This window comes from Talaromyces rugulosus, chromosome IV (assembly GCF_013368755.1).
Source record: "Talaromyces rugulosus chromosome IV, complete sequence".
Taxonomy (NCBI): domain Eukaryota; kingdom Fungi; phylum Ascomycota; class Eurotiomycetes; order Eurotiales; family Trichocomaceae; genus Talaromyces; species Talaromyces rugulosus.
The window spans coordinates 2,874,209-2,900,567 of NC_049564.1; the positions used below are offsets into that span (position 1 = coordinate 2,874,209).

The 26,359-nt window shown below is 47.7% G+C and overlaps 6 protein-coding genes across 6 annotated transcripts; 1 reads left to right on the top strand and 5 right to left on the bottom strand.

Annotated features, from left to right (window-relative positions):
- Nucleotides 1-220: 220 nt before the first annotated feature.
- TRUGW13939_07795 (uncharacterized protein) lies at nt 221-7,163 on the top strand (the record flags this gene model as incomplete). The annotated part of the gene is made up of 14 exons (XM_035490932.1): nt 221-607; nt 661-2,370; nt 2,421-2,972; nt 3,035-3,775; nt 3,824-4,737; nt 5,145-5,210; nt 5,273-5,454; nt 5,521-5,603; nt 5,664-6,220; nt 6,276-6,426; nt 6,472-6,537; nt 6,593-6,701; nt 6,759-6,983; nt 7,045-7,163. 14 exons carry the CDS (start codon nt 221-223, stop codon nt 7,161-7,163), a joined length of 5,862 nt encoding a protein of 1,953 aa, XP_035346825.1.
- Nucleotides 7,164-7,524: 361 nt separating this feature from the next.
- Nucleotides 7,525-9,214, bottom strand: TRUGW13939_07796 (uncharacterized protein; the record flags this gene model as incomplete). The annotated part of the gene is made up of 4 exons (XM_035490933.1): nt 7,525-7,590; nt 7,649-7,959; nt 8,013-8,559; nt 8,615-9,214. 4 exons carry the CDS (start codon nt 9,212-9,214, stop codon nt 7,525-7,527), a joined length of 1,524 nt encoding a protein of 507 aa, XP_035346826.1.
- Nucleotides 9,215-10,327: 1,113 nt separating this feature from the next.
- Nucleotides 10,328-11,431, bottom strand: TRUGW13939_07797 (uncharacterized protein; the record flags this gene model as incomplete). The annotated part of the gene is made up of 4 exons (XM_035490934.1): nt 10,328-10,577; nt 10,634-10,786; nt 10,848-11,277; nt 11,347-11,431. The coding sequence occupies 4 exons, from the start codon at nt 11,429-11,431 to the stop codon at nt 10,328-10,330; spliced, it is 918 nt and encodes a 305-aa protein (XP_035346827.1).
- A 552-nt stretch (nt 11,432-11,983) lies between these two features.
- On the bottom strand, nt 11,984-14,478 carry TRUGW13939_07798 (uncharacterized protein; the record flags this gene model as incomplete). Its single annotated transcript, XM_035490935.1, has 2 exons — nt 11,984-13,723; nt 13,783-14,478. The coding sequence occupies 2 exons, from the start codon at nt 14,476-14,478 to the stop codon at nt 11,984-11,986; spliced, it is 2,436 nt and encodes an 811-aa protein (XP_035346828.1).
- A 1,521-nt stretch (nt 14,479-15,999) lies between these two features.
- Nucleotides 16,000-17,606, bottom strand: TRUGW13939_07799 (uncharacterized protein; the record flags this gene model as incomplete). The annotated part of the gene is made up of 4 exons (XM_035490936.1): nt 16,000-16,031; nt 16,148-16,483; nt 16,850-17,030; nt 17,274-17,606. 4 exons carry the CDS (start codon nt 17,604-17,606, stop codon nt 16,000-16,002), a joined length of 882 nt encoding a protein of 293 aa, XP_035346829.1.
- A 6,011-nt stretch (nt 17,607-23,617) lies between these two features.
- On the bottom strand, nt 23,618-26,103 carry TRUGW13939_07800 (uncharacterized protein; the record flags this gene model as incomplete). The annotated part of the gene is made up of 6 exons (XM_035490937.1): nt 23,618-23,832; nt 23,888-24,016; nt 24,502-24,609; nt 24,666-25,634; nt 25,696-25,859; nt 26,030-26,103. The coding sequence occupies 6 exons, from the start codon at nt 26,101-26,103 to the stop codon at nt 23,618-23,620; spliced, it is 1,659 nt and encodes a 552-aa protein (XP_035346830.1).
- Between the last annotated feature and the right edge of the window lie 256 nt (nt 26,104-26,359).

Sequence of the window (26,359 nt, forward strand, 5' to 3'; positions counted from 1 at the left end):
AACTTTCTAACAAGACGTAAAGGCCACTTTACGCCTTTGGGGCTTAGCGTGTTGCGTCGCGTCTTCCGCGTCCCGTGTTTGGCGTGTACCCGCCGCCGCCCTTGCACGCAAGTCTCCAATAACACACACCACGTCCCACAACGGTGCCCTTTCTTGTTGTTGTCTATATGATTTGAACATAACATTCTGTTATTTTGTCTTTGCTTGTCTTTTTCCTAAAATGCCTGCCTCGCGAGGTGCAAAGCTCGCAGAGCTCAGGGCTCTGCGAGCCGCGGGCAAGAAACGCCTTTCCACCTACGAAATCGAGGAGCAAGGGTCGCTATACGACGAGGTCGACGAAGAAGGTTATAAAAAGGTAGTCCGAGAGCGTCTCGACGAAGACGACTTTGTCGTCGACGACAATGGAGCAGGATACGCCGACGACGGCCGTGAAGTCTGGAATGACGAACGTATGCAGTATAGCGACAGCGACGACGAAGAACTTCCTGCCAGAGGCAAAGCCGCGAAGAGAAAACGCGAAGAGGAGAGCAAGCGAAAGGAGCAGATTAATAACGGCATCTCAAAGTATTTCAATGCCAGCACTGCCCCTGCTGCTCCAAAGTCGAGGGTACGTGGCCGTCTTCTCCTTGTGCACTGAGAAAATAAATTAACGTGTTGTAGCCCGTTGCAACTGCCGATGATGAGGCTTTCATGGCGGATCTACTAGGAAATGTTGATACCAACGTCCTGCCATCTCGAGTTCCGACAAAAAACATCCTCAAGTCTGACACGCGTCGCAAAGTCCGCATTCTGTCCCCTCCGCTGTCCGAGAAATCCCAAACCCCTAAACCCCGCATGCGGAAAAAGGGCGACGATACCCCAATTCCAGTCAAAGAAGAGGAACCGGACCCTGACTTTGACGACGATGGTCCCCTGCCGTCAATGGACGATGAAGAAAATGTTCCAATGAGTGACGCCCTGCCGTCGTCGCCCGTCTCCAAGGCCGTGGAAAGAAAGATCACCAAAATCGAGGAAGAGGATGAAGATGACATGGACGTTGCTCAAGCCACTGGCTACTCCGATGCTAAAATTTCTAGCGTCAATATGACTGGAAGCCGCCCTCCGCCGAAGATCAAGAAGGAGATCAAGAAGGAAACGTACCCGTCGCCATCGAGTTCATCTCCTCCACGAGCCCCCGCCGAAGTGGAGGCTTCATGGGACAATGTGACCAGCAAGCTTAACATCTTGAGTAGTCCGGCTACGGAAAGCCTTTCCTTTGGCAAAGTACGGGCTCAGGATGTTGTTGAAGATGACGGCAGTGTGCAAATGTTTTGGCTCGACTATGCCGAAGTCAACGGAAGCCTGTGCTTGTTCGGCAAAGTGAAAAACAAGAAGACTGGCTCCTATGTCAGTTCATTTGTCAAGGTCGACAACATTCTACGCAAACTCTTCTTCCTGCCTCGTGACAACCGCGTTAAGAGTGGGCAAGTTACCGATGAAGAGGTTGATATGGAAGATGTGTATCAAGAGGTGGATGACATGATGACCAGACTCAAAGTGGGCATGCACAAGATCAAGCCGTGTACTCGCAAGTATGCCTTCGAGTTGAAAGGCGTTCCCAAAGAAGCCGATTATCTAAAGCTCCTCTATCCATACGACAAAGCCGCCTTGCCCATGGACACCAAGGGCGAGACTTTCTCCCACGTCTTTGGTACAAACACAGCGCTTTTTGAACAGTTTGTTCTCTGGAAGCGTATCATGGGACCCTGCTGGTTGAAGATTGCCGAAGCTGATTACACGGCTGTTAACAACGCTTCCTGGTGCAAGTTCGAGTGCCAAGTTGCAAAGCCCGCCCTGATCACCACGCTTCCAGATTCGGAGCTTGAGACGCCTTCTCTAACTCTGATGAGTTTGTCGTTTAGAACTCAGCTCAATGTCAAGGAGAACAAACAGGAGATTTTGGTTGCGAGTGCTCGTATATATGAAAACGTTTCTCTTACTGAGACTACACCCCCAGAAAAGCTTCCCTGCAAGACATTCACAGTGATGCGCCCTTCTGGTGCTGCCTACCCTATTGGCATTGAGGCCGAGGTCAGAAAACAGCGTGGCACATATATGTTAGAGAAGACGGAGCAGATACTTCTCAGTAAATTCCTGGCTCTCTTTGAGAGAATGGACCCTGATATCCTCATGGGGCATCAGCTTCAGGAGGTGGAGCTGAGCGTGCTCCTAAACCGCATGAGGGAAAAGAAGACGCCTGGCTGGTCTCGAGTCGGTCGATTGAAGCGCACCGAATGGCCAAAGAACTTCAACAAAGGGGGCGGATTCTTTGCCGAGAGGCATCTTATCTCCGGTCGGTTGATGTGTGACCTTGCTAATGATATGGGCAAGGTAAGTTATTCAATTTCATCTTGGCTAACTACTAAACTAACCTATTTTAGTCTCTTATGTTGAAATGTCAGTCGTGGACCTTGACAGAAATGTGCCAGCTCTATTTGGGTGAGGACAACATTCGTAGCGAAATCGATAATGAAGCCGCATTGAAAACCTGGGCTACTACGAAAGAAGGGTTGATGAAATACGTCACTCATTGTGAAGCTGATACTTATTTCATCGCTGCATTGTCCTTGCGTCTTCAAATGCTGTCACTTACCAAAGTGCTCACCAACCTGGCTGGAAACTCATGGGCGAGAACGCTCAGCGGAACCCGAGCTGAGCGAAACGAGTACATTCTTCTGCATGAGTTCCACCGCAACAAATATATCTGTCCAGACAAGTACTCGATGAAACTACAAAAAGCCGAGGAAAGAATGGAAGATGAGGAAGAGTCTACCGATAAGAAGAAGAAGGAAAAATACAAGGGTGGTCTCGTCTTTGAGCCCGAAAAGGGACTCTATGATAGATTCGTTCTTGTGATGGACTTCAACAGTTTGTACCCTAGTATCATCCAAGAGTTCAACATCTGCTTCACGACTGTGGATCGGAATACGACGGTACGTACCGTATTTTTTTCTTTCTTTTTTTTTCCCCGTAAACATCATACTGACTAGAATAGGCTGAAAATGAAAATGAAGAAAAGGTGCCGGAAGTGCCTTCTTCAGAACAAGGCCAAGGCATTCTACCAAAACTGATTGCAACTCTCGTTGGTCGCCGGCGAGAGGTGAAGAAGCTCATGAAAGACAAGCGAGCAACACCCGAACAACTTGCCTTGTGGGATACCAAGCAGTTGGCCTTGAAGCTTACAGCCAACTCTATGTATGGTTGTTTAGGATACACCCAATCTCGCTTTTATGCACGACCTCTCGCTATGCTCACCACATTCAAAGGTCGAGAAATTCTTCGTGACACCAAGGAATTGGCAGAATCCAAACAGCTGCGCGTCATATACGGTGACACCGATTCCGTTATGATCAACACCAATATGGATACGATCAGCGATGCCTTGAAGGTTGGTGAAGAGTTCAAGGTGTCTGTCAATGAGCGCTATAAGCTCTTGGAGATTGACATTGATAATGTCTTCCGCCGGCTGTTGCTCCATGCCAAAAAGAAATATGCTGCTATCAACATGACTGAAGTAGATGGCAAGTATATCGACAAACTCGAAGTCAAAGGTCTCGACATGAAGCGACGTGAATACTGTGCCTTGTCGAAAGAAGTTTCAAAGAGGCTACTTGACGAAATCCTTTCCGGCGAGGATTCGGAGGTTGTTCTCAACAAGGTCCACGAGTATCTTCAGGATGTGAGGTCTCAGATGGAAGAGTACAAGGTCCCGGTACAAAAATACGTCATCTACACAGTAAGTTGCCCGTTTAAAGGCTAGCAAAGTATATACTGATGCAAGTAGAAACTTTCCAAACGGCCAGACGAGTACCCCAACAAGGAGACGATGCCTCCTGCTCAAGTTGCTCTCAGAGAGATTGCTCGAGGCAAGACAATTCGACCAAACGATGTCATCTCGTATGTCGTTACCAACGGTGACTCGGAAACTGGCAGTCTACCCCCGCCGAAGCGATCTTACACCCTTCAAGATGTAATCAAGCCGGGGTCCGAGCTTAAGCCTGACGTTGAATATTATCTTCTCAAGCAAATATTCCCACCCATCGAGCGTCTTTGTGCTCCCATTCCCGGAACAGATGCTGTTCGTATTGCAGAATGTCTTGGTCTCGATGTTCGGAAATACCAGATCAACACGAGTCGTTCGAATAGTCAACAAAACGCCGAGATTTATCCACTAGAGTCGCAAATTCCCGATTCGGTACGTTTCCAGGATTCGGCTCGTCTGAACCTTCGGTGTCGGCACTGTGGCCAGTCTTCTACATTTGAGGGTCTGGCATCGTCCTCTAAAATGTGTACACCGCATGGCGTTATATGCTCGAACGAAGCATGCGGAAAGCCATTCTCAATTATCTCGATTGTGGCACAGGTGGAAAGCCAAATCCGCGCTCAAACAGCCAAATACTACGAAGGCTGGCTTGTCTGCGACGACTCCTCCTGTGGCAACCGTACTAGACAAATGAGTGTCTACGGTCATCGTTGTCTTGGCCCTCGTGGCCGCGCAGAGGGCTGTCTAGGCCGCATGTCTTACGAATACACTGAGAAGAAAATGTACAATCAATTGCTTTATTTTGCGGGACTGTGGGACGTGGATAAGGCCAAGTCTGCAGCCGATAAAGAACCTGCTACTGCCAAAGATGACATACGGACTCTTGCAGAGTATAACCGAATGAGGTTCGGCACGGTCAAGGGTATTGTGGATGGGTATCTGAAGAAGTGCGGTCGACAATGGGTTGGAATGGATTCTTTGTTTAAATTTATGATAGCCTGAGCCTTTGTTTAGTGGATTATTATTATGATTGTTTTGTGTAATAATGAATTTATACTTGATGTTTGTATATCGCAGGGCTTCATTGCCATAGTAAAAGTCCTTCAATATTGTCACGGGGCAATTCTTTCCAATACAGCTTAGATGAAGAAAGCCCTGGTTTGTATTCTCATGTGCTCAGACTTGCCAAATCTGGATATGTCAGAGGTCAAGCGGGGCTGACCCGCAATTATTTTCTCTGCCGACACCGGATACTTTGACATCATACATACAATATCAATCAATTGCGACGTTTTCGATTCTTTTGTTGCCAAACTGCGTCATCAAATTCATTTGATTGAAGACGGCTGGAGGAAATCATGCCCCCGAAAGTGCTCGTTATTGCGGGCTCTGACAGCTCGGGAGGAGCGTATGTTTACTTCCATCCATCCAGCTTTGATGTAGAAAACACTAAAAAAAACATCAAAACAGCGGCCTTGAAGCAGACCAGCGAGTCCTGACAGCCCACGGCGTGTACTCGCTTACAGCGACGACAGGCTTGACGGCGCAAAACACGCTGGGTGTGCAGGACATTCATATTGTTCCGTCGGGGTTTGTGAGGAAGCAGATTAATGCTGCGCTAGATGATGTTGGGGCAGATGTTGTCAAGCTTGGTAAGACATTGCTTTTTTAAGGCCTACCATGTTGGATGATACAAAAGTCTAAGAATGGTAATGCAGGAATGCTTTCATCGGCGGAGACGGTGGATGTCATTGCAGAGGAGCTGACAAGGCATGCTGTCAAGACGATTGTGCTTGATCCAGTGCGGACCTCTCTTTTCTATTCTAAACCAGGGTGTCATTTCTTCTAACAAAAATAAAAGGTGATGGTGTCGACGTCTGGCTCTCGTCTTCTTCCATCGAATGCAATCGAGAATGTCCGCACAAAACTTCTCCCCCTCACCACTGTCCTCACGCCCAACATCCCGGAAGCCCAGCTACTACTTGAGAGCGCCGGTGTTTCATTTACCAAACCCGAGAATATAGACGACATGATCGCCCTCGCCAAGAAAGTGCAAGGGCTCGGATCAAAAGCCGTGTTGCTCAAGGGCGGCCATCTACCGCTGACATCTGACCGGAAAATAGCCAAATCGCCTGCAGATTCTAAGATTGTCGTTGACATTTTGTTTACTGCTGATAATGATGAGGAACAAGTTACCCTGACCGAAACCGAGTTTCTTGTCTCTAGAAACACTCACGGCACAGGCTGTTCTCTTGCTTCGGCCATCGCGGCTAATCTGGCCCTGGGCAATAACTTGAAGAAATCAATCCGTGCCGCAGTGAAATACGTCGAGGCTGGCATCAAGACGAGTGTTGATATGGGTCAGGGAAGCGGTCCTATCAATCACTTTCATTCGTTTTATATGCTTCCGTTTGCCCCGTATGTCTCTCTCTTTAACCGATTACATTTTAATTTGCTGACTATTCCTTGACAGTGGGCAATTCATAGACTATGTCCTCAGCAGAGAGGATATCGAGCCTATATGGCATAGATTCACGCATCATGCGTTCGTAGAGGGGATGGGGCAAGCAGCGCTTCCCGTGGACAAATTCAGGGACTATCTTGTGCAGGATTATCTCTATCTTGTACATCGTCCCACCCTACTACGGAATATATGCTGACTTGAATAGGTCCATTTTGCCAGAAGCAACGCCCTAGCATCCTACAAAGCTCGATCAATGGAATCCATTGCCGCGGTACATCTCTCGTTCTGTTGATCTTACGCGTGCATGCCTGGACTAACATGAACAGTCCGCAAAAATAGTCCTCCATATCAAAACCGAAATGGCCCTGCACATCGACTATTGCGCAACTTTCGGCCTGACTCGCGACGAAATGGAATCGACGCCGGAGAACCAAGGTTTGACCTTCCTTCTTTACCCCCAGAAATAAAATTTGAAATTAATTCTTTTCATAGCATGTGTAGCGTACAGCCGCTACATCCTCGACATTGGCCAATCTGAAGACTGGTTCGCTCTACAAGTCGCGCTGGCGCCATGTCTAATCGGATACGGCGCCATTGCGCGGCGTCTATATGACGATACAACGAACACGGTGCGGGGAGAAAAGGATAATCGGTATTGGAAATGGATTGAGAACTATACGGCGGAGGACTATACCGATGCCGTCAAAACGGGATCTGGTGAGTTATATTACTAATGGTAGTACACAAAGGATGACGAGTTAACTGGTTTTTGTGATAGCATTGCTGGAGGATCATATGCAACAGGTCTCGCCGCACAGAATGGAGCAGCTGATTAAGATTTTCAAGAGAGCTACGGAATTGGAGATTGGGTTTTGGGATATGGGGATGGGTTTGTAGAGTATACATGTATACATACATCAAACTTGACTGTGCTCAACCTGACCTACTTCATCAAAAATCAAATTGACATGCAAATGAATATGTATTTTTAATTAGAAATCAAATGATAAGCTCCTGAAGACAAGACCCAATGACGTCTAGGCTTAATTGGCTTTATCAAAAAGAACAAAAATCAAACACAGCGCCCTCCCCTAATACGAATTTTTCTCCTGTTCAGCCGTGATGCGTGACATTCCCGGAAGTCATTATTCAAAAAAAAAGACAAAAGGAAATAGAAAGAGACAAAAAACGGTAAAGGCAAGGCTAATGACAAGGCAGTACGATAAAAATCTCTCAACGGCCGTTTCCAATGCTATAATCATAATCGCTGCTGTAAATCACATATTATGTGATACAGCTCCTTAGCTGATTCTGGCCGTCCAAGCTAGAAAAAAAAAGTCAGCATTGACATCATGATAAGAGGTGATGGTGATCTAGCATACCCTAAGCAGTAGAGGCGTGGTTGTCCCATTTTCTATACTGGCCAAGTTTAACTGTTTAGTCTTGGGTTCTTCTCCAGTCACATCCCCCACGGGCATGCCCTTGAAGATGGGGGAGTTGAGCATCACACGCAAGACTCCATCAGCACGCATGATCATTCGCGCAGATACTTTGTCGTTTTCGGCATCGCCTTCTTCTTTGACGTTGATTTTGAACGTGCCTACCCCGCGCTCTTTCCACTCCTTGTTTGTGAAATGAAAGAGTTTGGCCTTGCTGGAGAAATATGTCTTCTCCTCTTCCTCTCCAGTTTCGACTAATTGTCACATTAGTAGAGTTTCTTTTTCGTAAAATTGAATGAAAACACACTTTGCTGTTCGTAGAACCGCTCGTCTTCTTTCTCCTTCTCAAAACTGGCGACGGCGTTGCCTTCTTCCTCTTCGTCTTCTTCTCCATCTGAATCTGCTGCGGCTCCAAACGGTTTGCTAGGTTTGCTAGTCGTGGTGCCAAAGCCAGGTCCGCTAGCAGAGGCGAAACTACTCAGCTTGCCAGTGCTTCCACCACCGAAACCCCCGCCAAAACCGCTTCCAAGGCCGGAACCACCAAGACTTCCAAATCCAGATGTGGAAGTGCTAGCAAACGGCGATGCTCCTGCAGCTGCAGCAAACCCACTGGCAGCAGGTTTTTCCGATGACGCCGAGTCAGCAGCTTTGAATACTGAAGGGGTGCTTCCTGAGCCTCCTAACGTGCCAAATGGTGATTGTTCTGACTTTGCAAAGGATGCTAATCCTGACGCTGCAAACGAAGACGACGATGTGATTTTATTATTGGTTTCTTCGCCCTCAGTCGACTGGGCACCTAGTGAAGCGAACGGCGAGACGGCAGATGTGTTCAGAAAAGACTTTGGTAGAGACGACTGTTCAACTACTGTTAATATAAAAACCGGCAATACGGAGCCTGGCCTAACTCACCTTTGTCGACGCTGCTGCTGCATCCCGTCGTTCTTCAGAAGCATCCCGGTGCCTTTTCTTCTCGCGTTCGCCCTCTGCTTGAAACTTGTCGTTTTCTTTGGCATTCTCTTTATCCTCGTTGGGTGTGTTCTCGCTATCCTTCACCAGCTGGTCCAGACTCCTCTTCTTTTTCGGGCTCAATATGTGGCTCGATTCGTCGTTTTGTGTCCGGTCAGGCGTGCTCTTTCGGGCATCTTCTCCTTCTTTTCCTCCCGATATATCCTCGTCATCCTTTGAGTCTCGTGACCTCTTCCTGCGGTGACCATGCCCAGGATCCTGTTCTGCGACATCGTCTTCTTCATCAGCCTGCATATCATCGCGAGACCTCTTCTTCGTCAAACGGCCCCTGTCAGCGGCGCTGCCATCGTCGGAGGAGTTCTCAGTGCCATCGGTGGCGGCGGCATGTGAATCAGACGTTATCCTCGTTGCCTTGAGCTTTCTGCGGACCGGTCGCTCGTTGGCGGTATCGTTATCGGAGGTTGTTGTTTTGGCGTCCTCTTCCTTGGCGATATCAACTTCTTCGCTGTGTGTGGAAATGTCTTTTTCAGCCTCGGCAGCCATGGCGATGACAACAGCGATGAACGAATAAGCTGTTGACGTTGCAGGACAAAGTTAACAAGAGCTAAAAAAAAAAAAAAATGCCGGTGATGTCCTTTTTGTCTTCAAAAATAGAGTTTGGCGGTCAGATAAAGGAGATGTCGAGTAATTGTGACCTCTCAGATGTTTCAAACACTCGTCGAGGGTGACGGCATGGACCAGAAAGAAACGATAAATTGACAAGACCAATCGCCGAATCCAAAAGATATCGATAGTCTATGGACAATAAAACCCGACAAACCGAAATAATAAAGATGCAAGGACAAAGTGTTGTTGTCACACAGGTAATAATAATAAATAATAACAGCAATAACAACAATGAGTGCTGTTTCTGTTGCCCCTCGGTCGCAGGGCCGACACCGGTTGGTCGGAAAGAAAGCCTTTGTGTGTGTGTTAAAAGAAATCCCGAACAGACAAAAAAAAGAAAAGTTTCCTCAGGCGGCAGATCTAAAGCGAATCGATCGAACGGCGTTTTGAATAATGATCGCAGGTGCGAGAGGGCTTTTTTGTTGGGAGATGCTTTCGTTAGCGGGAGCAGCAGCGAGAGAGAGAGAGAGAGAGAGCTGAAGCGCAACTAGTTAGTCGATGCTACTAATAATAATAAGCGTAACTGCGGGAACCAGCACGGTTTGGCCCGCAATGGGCATAGCTTGGCTATCGATCGATATAATTACAGATGAATGCTAAACAAAGGAGAGGGGGGGGGTTTTAATAAAACAGGTAATAAACAGATCTACCTGACTAAAAGTAAAAGGGAGTGTGAGCTGGCAAGCATTGCTGTCTGGTGAACTATCTGTCGCCCCGCTTTGTCTATCTTCTTGCATACATCGATCAGTCTATGTTACGTAGTAGTAAACTGCTAATAGAAAAATTGCATCTTAATTATACACACAAAAGGTATATGAAAATAAAATAAAATAGAAAAGTAAAGTATCAGAAATATCACTGTTCATCGCAGTCTCGTTCTTCCCCAAACTTTCAAATTTCAAAACATGCCCAAGCACACAAACATCATCGGAGCATGAATTTATACGTACAATGGCCGCGTCGCATTTCATCCTGGCTGGTCTCGCTGATTTAGCTGATGAAGCACAGACAGCCGATCGAAATATAAAACACCAGCAAGGGGTAGACAGCAATGCCAACCCGATTTTTGACCACGCCCGATCCGCCGAGGATGCTTGTGCCGGCGGCGAGAGACCAGGCAATCAAGACCAGATAGACGGGGATTCGCACAATAGTAGGGAGGCCGAACGCGCTGAGTATCGAGGCTATCACGAGAGGGAACAGGGTGTAACCGATGATACAGACTGACTGGAAGAAGGAGCTGCAGGAGACTGTTAGCTTTTGGTTAATCAAGGCAACAAAAACGGGGAACCATACATATTGCCTCCGAGAAGCTTGATCTGCAAAGTCACAATCGCCTCACCGATCCAGACCATGGAAAACACGCCGGAGAAGACAAGCGACGACTGATCGTCATGAGCACGCATCGAGAGAAACATGCTAAGAAGCAAGCAGAAAATCAGAGGGCCCCTGCAAATCATAGTCAGTCTACTATCCTTTTTTTTTTTCCTTTTTTTTTGTTGCAACTCACCATAGATCCCAGTCCCTCAGACCCTCACTCATCCCACCCTGCAACACAACATCGGCATCAGGCCAGCGCCCAACAAGGCCGCGCAATCCATTACTGCCAAACCCAGTTGCTGCTTCACCTCTCTCAGCAGCACCAATACCGCCTCCGCGCTGCATAAACCCGCCCAATAGATACTTTGGCCACAGCACCTGCCGCATCTTCTCCCACACAGCCAAAAAATCGCGCGACAGCGTGTCCCAGACGCTCTCGTCAATGGTGTTTTGCGGCGCGCGACGGTCTTCGCCGGGGATTGAGGAGGTGAGGTAATTTGACGAAATCCTGTTTCCTCCTCGTGAGGACGAAGAGCTGCCGACGGCGTTGACGTCTGATTGGATGTTGCCTCGTAGAGGTGCTGTGTCGGAGGTGTTCAACGGGTCGTCGGCCTCGATGGCTGTGTGTGCATCGCGCGCGTTAGCAAAAAACCAAACTTGTAGTCAAGGAGAATGGGCTTATATAATACCGTCATCGTCATCAATAAGATCGCTATCGAGGATATCATCGTCGTCTTCATCGTGCAGGCGGCTGTGTGCTGCTGTCGAAGCCATGATGATGCTTTACACCTCCGCAAGGCAGCTGCGCGCGTTCTCAACAATCAAAGGCCTGGAGGGGGAAAAAGACCTGACTAGTCTCAAAATAATTCACGGAAACTCTATCGAAAACAAAAAAAAAGACAAGGGCAGTGGCGTTGCCTTTGAAGTTCCTGATTCTTAATTGACACAGGTTACGGAGAAGCTAGAGTGGCATCAAAGCCAAAACGTTCAGTTCCCGCCCGCGCGCGCTTGTTTCGGCCAGTCATCGGGAAGCTGTGGGGGACTAGCTAACTACCACGTTTATTAAAAAGTAATAAATAATAATAATACTAATTTAAGTCTATTAAATGACATCAATTGATATTAAATGCTTGTTGTCACAGAACTGGAGATAGATGATATATATGTGTATGTATACAAATGTTTCCCTAAAGTCATATGCATATTGCCTCAATGCCCCATTCAAAAACGCCGGATAATGCATAGATTATTCTAATATACAAAGACTGCTTTCCCTCTGATGGACATCAAAAATAAAAAAAAATTCAATGTCCTCTCATCTTCTAATTAACGTCCACCTATAGCCTCCCAATGCTGTGGCAGCGGCGTAAGTTGAGAATTCTCAAACTGAAGCGCGACATCAGGCTTGGAAAACTTCCTCAGCTTGGTAGCCAATTCCCGCAGCCATTGACGATCCAACTCGGACAGAGTGTTTTTGTAATGCGTGCTAAGTAGCTTATCAAGCATCTGGCGGGTCTGGACCATAAAGTTGAGGGCATAAAAGCCGTTGACCATGCCCGGCCGCGACTCGGGGGTATATCCGGATGAATGGACACCCCTAGGGTCCTCCATCACTTCATACAGGCGGTTGACGTGCGGCTCGAGGCTGGTGACAGCTGCCTTTTGCAACGACCATCGCAAGTTGCGCCCCATGGTAGTGAGGTTAGTGGTAGCTTGGTCAGAGCTAGTTAGACCTCTCAAACCCAAAAGCCACTGAGGGTTCGATATCAATGCATCGACAAGATTGAGGAACCCTTGCAAGGGTCGGGGGTCCGACAGAGGCAGGCTTTTCTCCATCAGAGAAAGCATTTCTTGCGCGTTCAGGAACACATTCGGGTTCTGACGATCCCGCAAGCAGCAGCTCATGGCAAGGTGGAACGTGATCCCTCGAACGTCAAGAGCTGGAACCATCTGATCCCGTATCAAGTCGACGGCTCCCTGGCTGGATCGCGCAACTCGGAGAAGTCGTAGGTATTCGTGGAAATTGGGAAGGTCGGGTTGGATTTTGTGAGCATTGTCGGGGCCACCTTCTATGGTGAAATACTTCCAGTACTGTCTTCCAGCAGATGTTCCTTGCGTCATGATCCGGCACGTTTTCAGAACCGAGTTCAGGATTACGTTATTTGGCGTGACCTGTTCAGAAGGGTCCGAACTACCCTTTTTCCGCTCCACCGGGTCGAAAACGTCTTCGAGGTCTTCCACATACACCTTTTCGTCCGCGGGATCGAGGGTCTTTTCCGATGGCGAGTCTTGCTCAGATGGTGTTTCCATCTCTGCCTCTCCATCTTTCTCAAGATCTAGCTCCTCGCTAACAACTTCGGACGCATTCGTGACCTCGCTAACGACTTCTTCCGGCGGCACCACGCCCTCCTCCTCGGTTGGCTCCTCCTTGTTTAGTTCCTCCTCGCTTGGTTTAGACTCAGACTCAAACAAACTGGCTCTACTCTGAGGTTTGCGAGCAAAGATAGGAACGCCGAGGGTCTGGTTGAAGAGAGCCAACACATTGTACGAACTCGACTCGTCCAACGGGTCCAGCAAGATCTGGGCCATTGTGCTGACAAGTTCATTGTCAAGCTCCAACTCGCCATCCTTCCATTGGCTCATGACATCTGCCCAAATCCTCTTCACATCCAGAAGTAGGGCCTCGCGCTTCGCACTTCTCATCTTAAGACTGACTTGTTCAGGGTCGTCTTGCGGTAGAGACTCGATTGCATACTCAAAGTTATTCTGCAACGCCATGAGAATAACAGTATATGTCTGGGCGTTTGGTCGAGCGGAGCCTTGCTCCGGAAGCTCGCCGACCACGTTCCATAGCGCATCCATGTTATGATAGTTGCCGCATACTTCGAGCATTGCATGGTGGTGGTAGTGTGATGGCGGGACGGGTGATTTTGGGTCGAGCAATTGCTTGTAGATTTTCTGCGCGATTGGAACTGGATTCCACCCGGGCTTTTTGATTTGCGTGGACAATCCCTTTAGCATGATCGTGTACGTTCGGTCCGTCGGCTGGCGATGTCTTTTTTTCATCTGTCAAAAGGTATTAGCCATATACTCAAAACGAGATCACCCATTCAGAATTAGCTCACATCATTATAGAAACTGAATGCCGCCTCAGGCGCAGACTTATAAAAACAATACGAAAGCAACCTATTCCAAGCGACCGCACACTCCATCTTCAACGCCTCTGCTTTACGAATCATCGCAACAGCCAGAGCAACCTGATCCGCTTGCAAAAGCCTTGCGATACGAATCGACATTTCTTTTGGGTCTTGCAACCATTTCAACTCCTTGTTCACCACAGTCGGGTTGATCGACTGCGGCATTTCGCGGGTTTTGGCCAGCGCCTCGAGCATCTTGACTTCCTTGATGTTACCCATACCAGCATTATTGCTGCCCTTGTTCCGTCGTGATTCTTTTGCTTGGTGGCGAGTATACCTCAAACTTTCCACTAACCGCACCTTGCGATCTGAGGTGTCAAATGCTCTACCATCACCATCATCATCATCCCTTCTCCTATTCTCCGCCGATCTTCTTCTTGGTGCTTCTCTTCTTCCAGTCCTGATGCGCGGGCCCCGTCTGTCTGATTCTTCCTCGTCGTCGAGTGCAAACGCTTCAGTTTTTGCAAAGGATCCAAAGGACCCAAAGGACGAATTCTTTCGCAGTTGTTGAGCTGTAGGTATTAGAAACTGTCTGTGTACTGCATATCCGCCTCGAAAACGTGTTGTCCCCAGACGAGCGCCGGCGCCCAAGTTGCGAATGCACGCAGATGTGCAATTCAGCATGGCGAAAGTTTTTCGTAGGAATAATTTCTGCGCGTATTCAAAAACTTCGATATCCCATGTGTGTGTTTGTATATTATCGTGGTGGGTCCAGGTAATGCGACTGGTGGCGTGAACGAACTTCGTTTGGCGAGAGGAAAGAAACTGAGATAGGCGTTCGACCGAAAGAGCAATCAAACCCACACGATACCGATTAATCAATTTGTAAGCTCGATCGACGCTCACGATGATAGACAAGGCGAAGTGGCCGTTAAAAGGAAAAAACTGTACAAGGCGCAAACAAGCGTATAAGGGGAACGAAAGTCCTGGGCAACTGTTGAAAGCCGCGAAAGCTATTGAAAAATACAATAAATAGAAGAAGAGAATAATTCCCAGTCTACTCTTGAAAAAAAAAAAAAGTAGATGGTTAGAAGGACAAAAAAGCAACAGGCAGTCGCGGACAGGTTCGTGAAGGTTCACTGGAGTTTTTTTTTTTTCAGAAAATAATAACGGAAGGCGATAGCAAGGCAGCTTGCCGAAACAGGTTAGCCTGGTTGTTCCTGATAAAGTCGACTTTAGCTTTAGCGTTCGATTTAGTTCGACCATACAATTTATATGAATTTAATAATAATTAGTAGTATTGATTCATGTTCTCGCTCCTGGACTGGCTCAAGTCTGACTAGACTTGGAAAATATGATCACATTTAGACATCAAGCATTCGAATAGATCGAGAAGATCTTGCGACCACAGGTGAACAAGGTAGTTCACTCTCAACATCTAATAGCGATTCTAGTCAATACACTACTACGTATACATTTAAACTCTCAAAACTTGCGTGGATATGCTCATCTTACATCGCAAGATAATAATATTCAGAGATGAGAAATGGGTTAAAATACCAGCGTATAAATTGAAAAACCGCAGGAAATAAATTTAATGCAATAAGACCGGGAGATTCGTATAACAGGGAATAACAACATGTTGAAAAGTTTAAAGAACACGCAGAACCAATCGACAATGACCAGCGTACATAGCAACAAACAAAAAAATCTCAAAGGCCAGAACAGAGCAACAGCTAAACGAGCCAACAAACCCAGAACAGGAAACATGCTGGATCGATGCAAAAGTTCCGCCACGCTTCTGATGGATTAAAAAAAAGGAGCTGAAAAGAGAAAAGAGAAAAAAACAGAAGACACCGCCAATATCCAGTGCGATGATCCCCCTTGGTTTGAGATTTCTTTTTCCGTTGATGTCCGAATTTTTTGTCTTCCCCGGATGTCCGCGCATCCTCCATGCCCAATACGCAGTAGTCGAGAAGGAAAGAAGACAAAAGCCGGCCAGGTCTACTTTCCATTCTTCCAAAAAGAAAATATAAGAAAAAGAAAGAAAGAAAAAACGAATCATCCATCCGAGGCCAGGAGTGGTATCATAAAAACGAAAACATTTTTATATTAAAATCGGGAATGTCGGTGCGCGAGATAAATGCACGGGGGGGGGGGGGGAGTATTAAAATATCGTGAACATAGGTGATACAGCCGAGTTGTCTATTGGTAGTTTCCAGATTGGTTGTCTGGGGCTAGAGAATCAGCCGTCAGCACCACAATGCGGGACGATATTGCAATAATTCGTATCCATGCGATGCTCTTGGGTCCAAGGCGAGGCAGAAAGGACTAAGTGGCGACAGCTACTTACGCTGGTACACCTGGTTGTTTTGGGCGTAAGGAGAGTGTGGGTAATTGCTGTAAATCTGGGCGTTACCCTGAGGGTACACCATCTGGCCGGCACCACCAGCGGCGTATTGACCGGGAACTTGGTTCTCGGCAGGCTGGTAACCGATGGGAGGCAATTGACGCACACCACCTGCGTAGGCAGGAGGTTGGCCTCCCTGCGAAGGATCCGCGGGGGGACCGCCCTCAGGTTGAGCCTGAGCTTGGGCAGCAGCCTGGCGTTCGCGCTCTTCAGCGGCCTTGCGCTGGTTCTCCTCTTCCTTCTTGCGAGCCTTCCACTCTTTGCGGATTTCCTTGAACTCTGTCAAAAAAAGATGGGTGGTCAGCAACGACTTCATGTGAGCCAATTCTTTTGCTTCTGCTTGTAAAATGTTTTTTGTGCTTTTTTGAGTGGAACAGATGAGATGCCAAAAAAGACACTATCGACGGAGGCTAGGGCTGTGCAAGATTTAAGATTAACGTTGCCGCCGGTGCGAACGCTACTGCGATAGCCGCGTGCCTTAGCATCGCGTGTTGTGTAACACGACTAACGATGCAGGCGCCGCACTAACCTCATCCGAGGCCCGCAACAACAACAGTCGCGTCGCATCCAACAAAACTCGCGTCGAGTTTTTTTTTTCTTTCCAAGGGCAGAATGATAAAACAAGTAATAAAATAAGCAGCTTACCTTCTGGTGTTCGTTTTGAACCGTGCGATTGCATGGTTACATGTGCATTAAGGTGATTCAAGGTACCATAGGCCTTCTCGCAGCCATTCCAACCGCATTTGTACATACGCTCAATTTCTTCATAACGGCGACGCGGGCGCTTGTGCTGCTGGGCACCAGGAATTGGGACGAAAGAATAGACCTAAACACAGAGAGAGATATTGTCAGTAACAGATTAGCCAAATCAAATGTTTTTTTTTTTTTAAAAAAATCAAATAATAATGCATCTTCACGCGTGGTGAAGACATAATATCTTCAAATCTTTCAGGCAAAGGCCGCCCAAGGAGATGACTAGCACGATCTTTTCTTTCTCTTTTTTTATCTTTTTTTTCTTTTCTTTTCTTTTTTTTGCAAAAAATCGTGCGCCAAAACCGAATGAACGTACCTGACCAGGGCGCGGCCCTGCGGTCGCAGCAGGGGAGGCAGAACCAACCGTTGGGGCAGGGGAGCTATAAGGACCCGGCATGTGAGGTTGCTGGTGAGGATAACCATGCGACCATTCCGGACGCGCATACATCTGCGGGGGCGGATGACCCTGGTACTGGGCCATATCGTGACCCTGAGGCTGGTAAGGGGAATACGGGGGAGGGTATGTCGGGCTGGAGGCCGCAATTGAGGGATCTATAGGAAGGTCCGCGTCAGACTTCAAGTTCGACTGATTGCGATGGTCATCATGCTTTCCATCGAGGGTGGTGGACGAACTCGTTGCTTGGGCCATGGCTGGCGCGTCGCCGGTCTGTGTATGCGACGGTGGGTGATAACGCGCGAGCGAAGACTCTGGACGTGCGGCCGAATGGTATTCGGGTGGCGGGGTGTTTCTCAACGTGTGAACGTTCAGAATAACAGTGGCAAACCTGACTGCGCGTAATCAGATGCAGGCCTTTCCATAAAATGGAGCTCTGTTTTTGGTGGTGTGTGTGGCGCGAAGAACACAACTCACACCAAAGAGACGAAGAAAAGACACCGGCGCGTACCTTGTTCACTGAAATTGACCAGTAGTTTTTTCCCTGTTTCCACTAACTTTTGGAGAAAGAAAGTAGAGTGGCAAAAGAGAGCAAGGAATATAGTAGGGTCAGCCTGGTTCAGACGCGACCGTCACTAGAACAGACGCGATGGCAAAACAAGAGCAGCGCTCTCAAGACAAGTGGACTTGGTCTGATGAACGAGAAAAGAAAGGCTCGGGAATTTTTGACGCGGTCGACGGTCTAAAAGGCACGGACGACAAGCGATTTGTTATGAGCTTCCTTCGTCCTGGGGTCAGGAGAGGCTTAATCAACCCTAGCCGGGATTTTAGGGTAACCGAACGGAAAGAATGCCTTGCAGTTTGCAGCTAAGGAGGATAGTGTAGCAGTAGTCGCACGAGGAACCGGCGGGAAGAGAAAAGTTGGCTTGACCAGGTGGGAATGACGCGAGAGTTTAAACCAGCCGAATGAGACCGCCGATGGATGATATGGGGGGGAAGGAAAAGCGACCAGGACCAGGTACCCTCAAAAACTAGTGTGCCTAGTGGGGGTTTTTTTTGGTGCAATGATTTGATTTGGTTCTCGGATTTTCCCAGCAAGGCGGGTGGAAGAATAAGTGGGAATAGCGGTAGATGCTGACGGCGCTTTCGCCCTAACAGGACGGAGGAGTGGACGACACAAATTAATGGCAACGGGAGCACTTGGAGGAAAAGGGGAAAGCGAGGTGGGCTTCAGGGGAGGGCCGCCTAAAAAGTTGCTCAGAACTTCAGATGGGCAAGGCTTTGGGAAAGCTGGTCCGCCGTTCGGGAGGAGAAAATTGCGACTCGATTCCTCGTGGTGGATAAGCCGGGACCCAGTTTTCGCGTGGAGTCCGTATTTCCAGCGTCGTGGTTGGGTGCAAGTGACGAGGGGGCGGCTTCCTACTGGAAGGCGAGCCGGGATATTATTTATTGCTGATGATGCTTGGGAGCGCCGGAGCGGAGCTGTATCTCGTTGCGGCGTCAAGCGCAGCCGGGTTGGGCCAACGAAAGAGACCAGCGACCCACTCTGATGGGAGATGAATGCTTTCCCCTCTCAGCGCGATGCCCGTTGGTTGAAATCGGAACACCCCGGACAGAACACTGGAAGTATTTTTTTGGTGGTTGTTGTGTTTTTTTTTTGTCAGCTCAGAAAAAGACAGCACAATGTCTTTCTTTGGGCGCAGGTGTGCACGGTGGTAACGCGGGTTCTGCGGCTTGTGATATTATTATTTTTTCCCTTTCTCTCTTCTCTGTAACTTTAATTCCGTACTTTCGTCCTTGACGGTATTTTTCGACCCACTTTCGAAAAGGGCACCAAAGCGGAAGTGGCAAGGTCGAAAACAAAAAAAAAAAAAAAAAAAAAAGTATCGAAAAGGCGTGCGATACGATACGTCGAGGTGGGTTTGCCCAAGAGTGGTTCCGATAACGAAGACGGAGGGCCGGTCGGCGGTCGTAGTGTAAAAGGGGGCCCCCCTATGGCCAGTGTGCAATAATGCTTACTGCGTGGACAGTGGCCCTCTGGCCGTGGTTTTTTGGGAGGCGAGATAATAAAAAAATTATAAATCCAGAAAAGCGGCCTAGCGTGGACAGCGTTCTGGACAAGATGACAGCGTCGTAGCGCACAGTAGCAAGGGAACGCTGGACCCAGGAAGGTTAGAGAGTTGGCTGAGAAGGGTTAGGTGTGGCCCTAGTGATGAAGCGGGCGTAGTGCAGGCCGGGGAAGCGGTGACGGCGCGACGCAGGATTTGGGATTGACGAACTAAAAGGTGGAGAAGAACTGGAACGATGAGATGGGTCGAGATAGCAGATGGACGATGGGGAAAAAGAGAAAGTCTGTTGATGGACGGTGGCGAGGAGAGTTGAGAAGTGGCAGGGATAGGAAAATGGGAGTGGAAGGGGAGGAAAAAAAAAAAAGGGCAGGCGCGACGTGGAAGCGCAGGGAAGACCGAGGCGGCGAGGCCACAAGGCATCAAGGCATCAACAAGGCATCAACACGCGCGCGCATAAAACGGGACAGGGGATTGGTCTCTAATTCGTCCATTCTACAGTTTGTACACTGCATATGCTACGCCCATAGATTCCTGCGGTTATTATTATTGGGGCAGGAAATGTGACCTGCTCGTAAAATTACTCGAGGAATCAGGCGGCCATTATTGGCTAGTAGGCGCAGGTGTTGTCTTTCGGATCCGGTGAAGCCGATGACTGCATCTGGCGGTCAACAAAGTTGCGGTCCGGTTCTTGCACGGCGGCGATGGTACATAGTGCTGCGATCTCGATGTGCTGTTGCTAGGATCTAGTTGCGATGAGTACGTAGTAGTTGCAGTAGCAGTAGCAGTAGCCAAATGTAGCCAAGAGATGGTGGCATGGACAGCATGACGGACTAGGGAGCGCAAGTCAGGAACGCGTGGTCCCGAAAAGGGGCTAGTGCTCCAAGGCAAAACAAAACAGAAAATAAGAATGGGCCGGCGTCTCCAGCGAGTCACTAGAGCCCGGCGACACTGGCCGGCAGTTGCTAGCGAGTGCCATAGGCAGCGCGCTCCGAGCAGAGATATGATATAGATGAAACATGGGATGGTAATTGGACCAGAATGGCGATAATGGTCACCACTGGGGGGGGTGGATTTACTGATTATTGGCAGGACCTGACTCGCGTCACATCATTCAGATTTCAGTTTCCAGATTAATAATAATATTTCAGTTTCGAGATGATATTATTATTTCAATTGATACAGTCCATGTGAAAAGGAGTCAAAAAAACCGTCCCGTCGCGTCGGGATTTATCCGCGGCGATTCCCAATCGGGAAATGTTTCGCACAAATCCCGCCCGCTGCACTTGGCACGCACGCTGATTGGCCCATAAATAAAATAGCGGTCCCGAGACCGGCGGCCGGAGTGGGGGCAGCGGCTCAACCAATAATGTTCTTGTATATACAGTATAACTCTTAACTAATAACTATACGGTGATACACAAGCCATAGTTGCTATCATCTATGCCGTTCTTTGGCCCCAAAAGCTACCAAGGCTACGCACTCTGCACTTGGGCTATGGTTTCTTTTCCATGCAGCATCTCCACAGCCACATCCACGTCAAGCAACAAACAAGTACCGCATGTGGGCCCCGCCCGCCGGTCATGTGCCCCCGGTTCGCCGTCCTGGTTGGCCCGCCGCGCAACCAGCATTTTCCGTTATCATCCAGCTGGTCGGTGCAGCACTCGCATTATGTAGCATCCATTCCGCCATCTGCGGCATGTCAGCATCTGAAACTTGATGATATTTTTTATTAAAAATTCTAGATAATAATAATAACATAATATAAACCCCAAGTACGGAGTTACTTTGTCAAAGTACGGGTATCCGTATCCGCACTTTAGTTCTATACAGGTTATTCCCCTTTGGGCGACGTGCATGCGCAGCCCAAGCCGGATGGAGAAATTCTGGCTCTGCCGCGTCCGTGCCCTCGGTCGTATCGTATCATGTATGTATTTATTATCATTTATGGTAGTATTTTCTCGCTATCATCCTTGTCTGTTTATCATCGCAATTACGTGGCAAATCCAACACTGTCGGATCGAAGCGATTTGTCAATTGTTTCAACTATGCGAAAAATCCTACTCCACCTTGCGCATGCAACCTCTTGCCGGTGAACCGAGCATGAATCATGCGTTACTTTCTATGATAAATTCAAACCAATATTGGACCTTTTTTTCCTTCTTCTTGGTCCGTGTTTTATTAGACTTCTAGTGGATCCCAGTCAGCTGAGATTGATAATGATATACTACGTACCTCCATACGGAGTACTCCGTACGTAAAAAGGAAATAATTAAACGAGGACCACGGTTTTTGTTTTGTCTTTTTTTTTTTTCTTGGCGTATTGTACCGAGGCTCCGTTTTTCTCTCTCCCTATTGCGGCATCTTCCGATTACCAAGGAAATACAAATTACTAATTAATGCGAGGAAAACCCCCCCCCAGTATGACCCAATCACACACAGAGCGACAAATCACGCCATTGGGGGAGAAATTGCCGATCCCTGTGGAATTTTCTTATCTTTTTTTCTTCTCGGATTATGTGGGTTGACTGTTGTTGGCCATCTGGTGACTTGCGCCTTTATTTTTTTTTTTTTTTTTTTTTTCGACGTTGACTTTCAAGTCTTTTACACGTTCTTAAAACGCTTAAAGAAATGGCTAGTAGATCGACGACCAGTCGGCCTCTAAAGCTTAGGCTGCTCCGTAACTTAACTACTAGTACTAGCTACACTACACTCGACGGCGGCTGCGGGTAGACCGTCGTGACGCCGCTGGTTTATCAGATTCATGCTAAGACTACGGTTGAGCTAGTGGTAGTTGATGAGCACTTGATATTATTGGCGGTTGGATGATGTACTAGAGATGTCAAAAATAATTCCATGTTATTGTAGAGAGTGTTTTTATATCAATTTATATGTATTTTATGTAGTCTTTATATTGTATATTGTATATTGTATTGATGTACTTGATACAAAATTTATATATCAACTAATTATTCAACTCTCAATACTGCTATTTATATATATATGTATATATATAGATATATATATACAGTCGACAACAGTAAGCTATACATGTTCCATGCATATTCTTCGCGCGCTCCATTCCATCTTGTGCAACTCGGGCTGCACCTAGTCGTCCTACATACATGTTTGGTGTAGTCCTGCAACAATCCGAACTCGTGGCGTACTAGTCCACCCCAGTTGACCCCTCCATGCATCTAAGCTCTAACTAGGTACCGGATACTATTTTTTTTTTACTGGAAATTTACTAAAAAAAAAAAAAAAAACCGAGCTAAAATAACTCCATATCGAGTACCAAACTTCCAAGAAATGCCAATGCCCCTCCCCTCCCGCTAGTTTCGTGTAGCCTTGGGGTTTGAAAAACGGTCTTATGTCATATGTGCCATGCAAACTAAGGTCCAGTTGATTGTTATTATTGGCTACATGTATATATTTTATATTTAGTGTGATTATTTCCATGGTTGGCTGATATTGTACCTGACAAACGCAGCATATGTAATGAATATCAATGTGGGGGGTGTTTAATTATATTTAATTTCCAAGTAGACTGGTAACACCAGACCATGGTTCTTTCCATTGTTGGTTGACATTGTATGTATGTGTCGATTGATGTAATGAATGGATATTAATAATATGGGGTGTTCACTTATATTTAATCTCCAAGTACATACAACCAACACGCGGCCGTGGTTCTTTCCGTGGTTAGTTGGTTTTGTATTCGACGTACGTAGTATACATAATGAATATCAATGTAGACAGATCATATTTAATTTCTAAATACATCATTGTGGGTTACACTAGTATACTAGATTTGTTCAATGCTCATGTTACATACATAAACACTAGTCTACATGTACAAATTGACGTCGATTTTAATGCTATCAGTTGAATACTAGCTTTCAAGCAAATTACACACATATAAGAGACACCTGCACAATAAACCATAATTAAATAACTCACTCCTATAAACTCAATATCAGTACTAAAGCGGCCAGTACCGCTGCATCTCAGGCCCAAGCCCATGACACACAAAAAAAAAATCTAGTCAACCAAACATAAAGATCTCGGTCTTAACTCGAGATAATCAGTAATGTACGACGAAGGAAAAGCATTCTATGGTAAATCCGACAAACGCCGCCGATAACTGTAAACGAATTGACAAGTCAATGTCAAAGCACCATTTTTTGTTTCCTCTCTTCTTTACCATCTGCGGTGACCACCAATAGGCGCCGAGTTGGACGCGGTGTAGCCACCACCACCACCACCACCGCGGTGATAACCACCACGGCCACGACCACCACCCCAACCGCGACCACCACCGCCACCGCTGTACCGGCACATCTCATGTAGACGGGGATCGATTTGTTGTTTAGCCTCGGTCAGAATAGTCACAAGATCGCGAGCCTGCTTGGAATCTGTAACACGTACTGTTAGCTGTGAACTCGCTAGAAACAAAACAAAGACACTCACTGTCAGTGGTGAAGAACGTAATGGCCGTTCCCTTGGCACCGGCACGGCCAGTACGACCGATACGGTGGACATAATCCTCCGAGTTGTTGGGATAGTCATAGTTCAATACGTGAGTGATATCGCGAACGTCTTTACAATTACAATAGGTTAGCAAATAGAGCAACAGTTTCGGAGCAACGTGGCCTTGGCCGCTTGTCGGTCGCGCGAGACTTGATGCATTACTCTCTTGGGAGGTTCATCTCCAACAAGATAATTCAGTGAGCCCATGGGCTGGCAATAATCACGGTCCTGGAGTAACCTTGGATGGGAGGCAGCTTGAACAAGTCCACAAAGAGACTAACCCGCTCTAACAAAACCTGGGAATGTAGAGCCGAAGAATCCATGAAGCGAATCTGCTACACTGCACTGTGAGTCCAAGGTCCTCCTGGCTTGTCTACCAGTAAGAAGACCCGAGAAAGCCTGGGCTAATCATGTATACGAACATGCTGAAAGAGAGCAAGGCACCGTGCCATTGTCACACGACGTCAATACGGGTTTAGGCTCAAAGTGAGCCAAAAAGGGTTCCACAGGAAGGGGAGGAAGGGGGAAGGGAGGGGATTCGATTGCAATCATACCAATACCACGGGAAGCCACATCGGTAGCAACCATAATTGGGCTCTTGCCGTTCTTGAATTCTTGCAAGACCCAGTCACGTTCGTTTTGTTGTTTGTCACCGTGAATCGCTAAGAGAATATTAGTAACGTAGAAAAATTGGGAAGATGAATAAAGCACAACTTACACAGTGCTGGCCAGCCGTCCTGGCGCAGGAAACGAGTAATTTCATCCGCAATACGCTTGGTGCCGGTGAAGATGAGGATCTTGTTCTTGCCGTCATCCATGATCTTCTCGAGATGCTTGATCATCTTGTCACGCTTTTCAAAGTCGGACACAACCTCGACGATTTGTGTGATTCTGTGGTTGGCAGAGAGATCCATGGATCCAATGTTGACTTGAATAAAGTCGTTCAGGAAGTCACTGGCGAGTTGACGGACCTCCTTGGGCCAGGTAGCAGACCACATGCAAGTTTGACGGTCAGGGCGAATCTGGCCAATGATCTTGCGAATCTGAGGCTCGAAACCCATATCAAGCATGCGATCAGCCTCATCCAGAACAAGGTAGGTGACACGGCGGAGGTTGGTCTTGCCAGCCTCAAGCATGTCAATCAAACGACCAGGCGTAGCAATGCACACCTCGACACCGCGGCTGAGGTCACGAATCTGGGGGCCCTTGGGAACACCACCATAAACACAGGTGTTGCGAATACGAGAAGACCGGCCAAACTTGCTGATTTCAGTTTGAATCTGAACAGCCAACTCACGAGTTGGGGCAAGGATGAGCACAATAGGTCCGTCACCCGGGGAGAGAAGGGGCTGGGCATTGATATGAACGATGGCGGGAAGACAGTATGTCAAGGTCTTTCCAGAACCAGTCTCGGCGATACCAACCACATCACGACCAGAAAGAGCCATGGGCCAGCCTTGTGACTGAATGGAAGTGGGCTTGTCAAACCCTTGGGCTTTAACCTCAGAAAGCACGTAGTTGGGGAAGCCAGCCTCGTCAAAAGTCTCGACTGGGCGAGGTACATTGGTTCCGGTGACAGCCATCTGGTTGGCTTTACGGAAAGCGTCGATGTCCTTCTGGGAACGGTTGGTCACTTCTTCATTCTCCTTGTAGAAGGACTTTTCGAATTTGGGCAGGGAAGAGAGGTCTAGTAAAATTGTCACGTTAGCATAATACTCACGACAAACTCATCGCCATTAGGAACATACCAAAGTCCTGGTTCTTGAGGTTGGCTCCAAGAGCAGCCATCCGGTCACCACCGCCGCCACCGTAACCACCACCACCACCACCATAGCCACCACCACCACCACCGTAGCCGTTGCCGTTGCTGTGACCGTTGGAATAACCGCCACCGCCACCGCCGCCGCGTCCTCTGTAAAAAAAATAGATTAGCGTTTGTAGAACTATTAGGACACACAGGGTTTGAAATGAGTTGTAGAGTGAGTGTTGATAGGCGTGGTAGATTATAGCGCCGATACCAACACCCCTGATTCTCCAACTGGAAAACTAAGAAAGGGATAAAAAAACACTAAGTAGACATACCTATAACCACCACCGCCGCCTCCGTGAGAATCGCGAGAGCCGTAGCCGCCGCCGCCGCCGCCGTGATAAGCCATAATGTAGTTATGCGGTGCAGATAATGTCCAGGACAAGAAAATAAAACGATGCGCACTTGGTACGCGGTGAGAAATGTGGAAAAGAGAATAAACTCAGCGGTCTCAACAAAATTCCCAGTAACGTTGCGATGGAATGGGATGAGAGCAAGAAACAGCGAGGAGACTTGACGAGGATGAAGAGAGATGGAAGAAAGGCTGAAGAGGGAAAAAAAAAATGAGGAAGGGACGCTAACAAAATATTATTTAATCCGCCCGG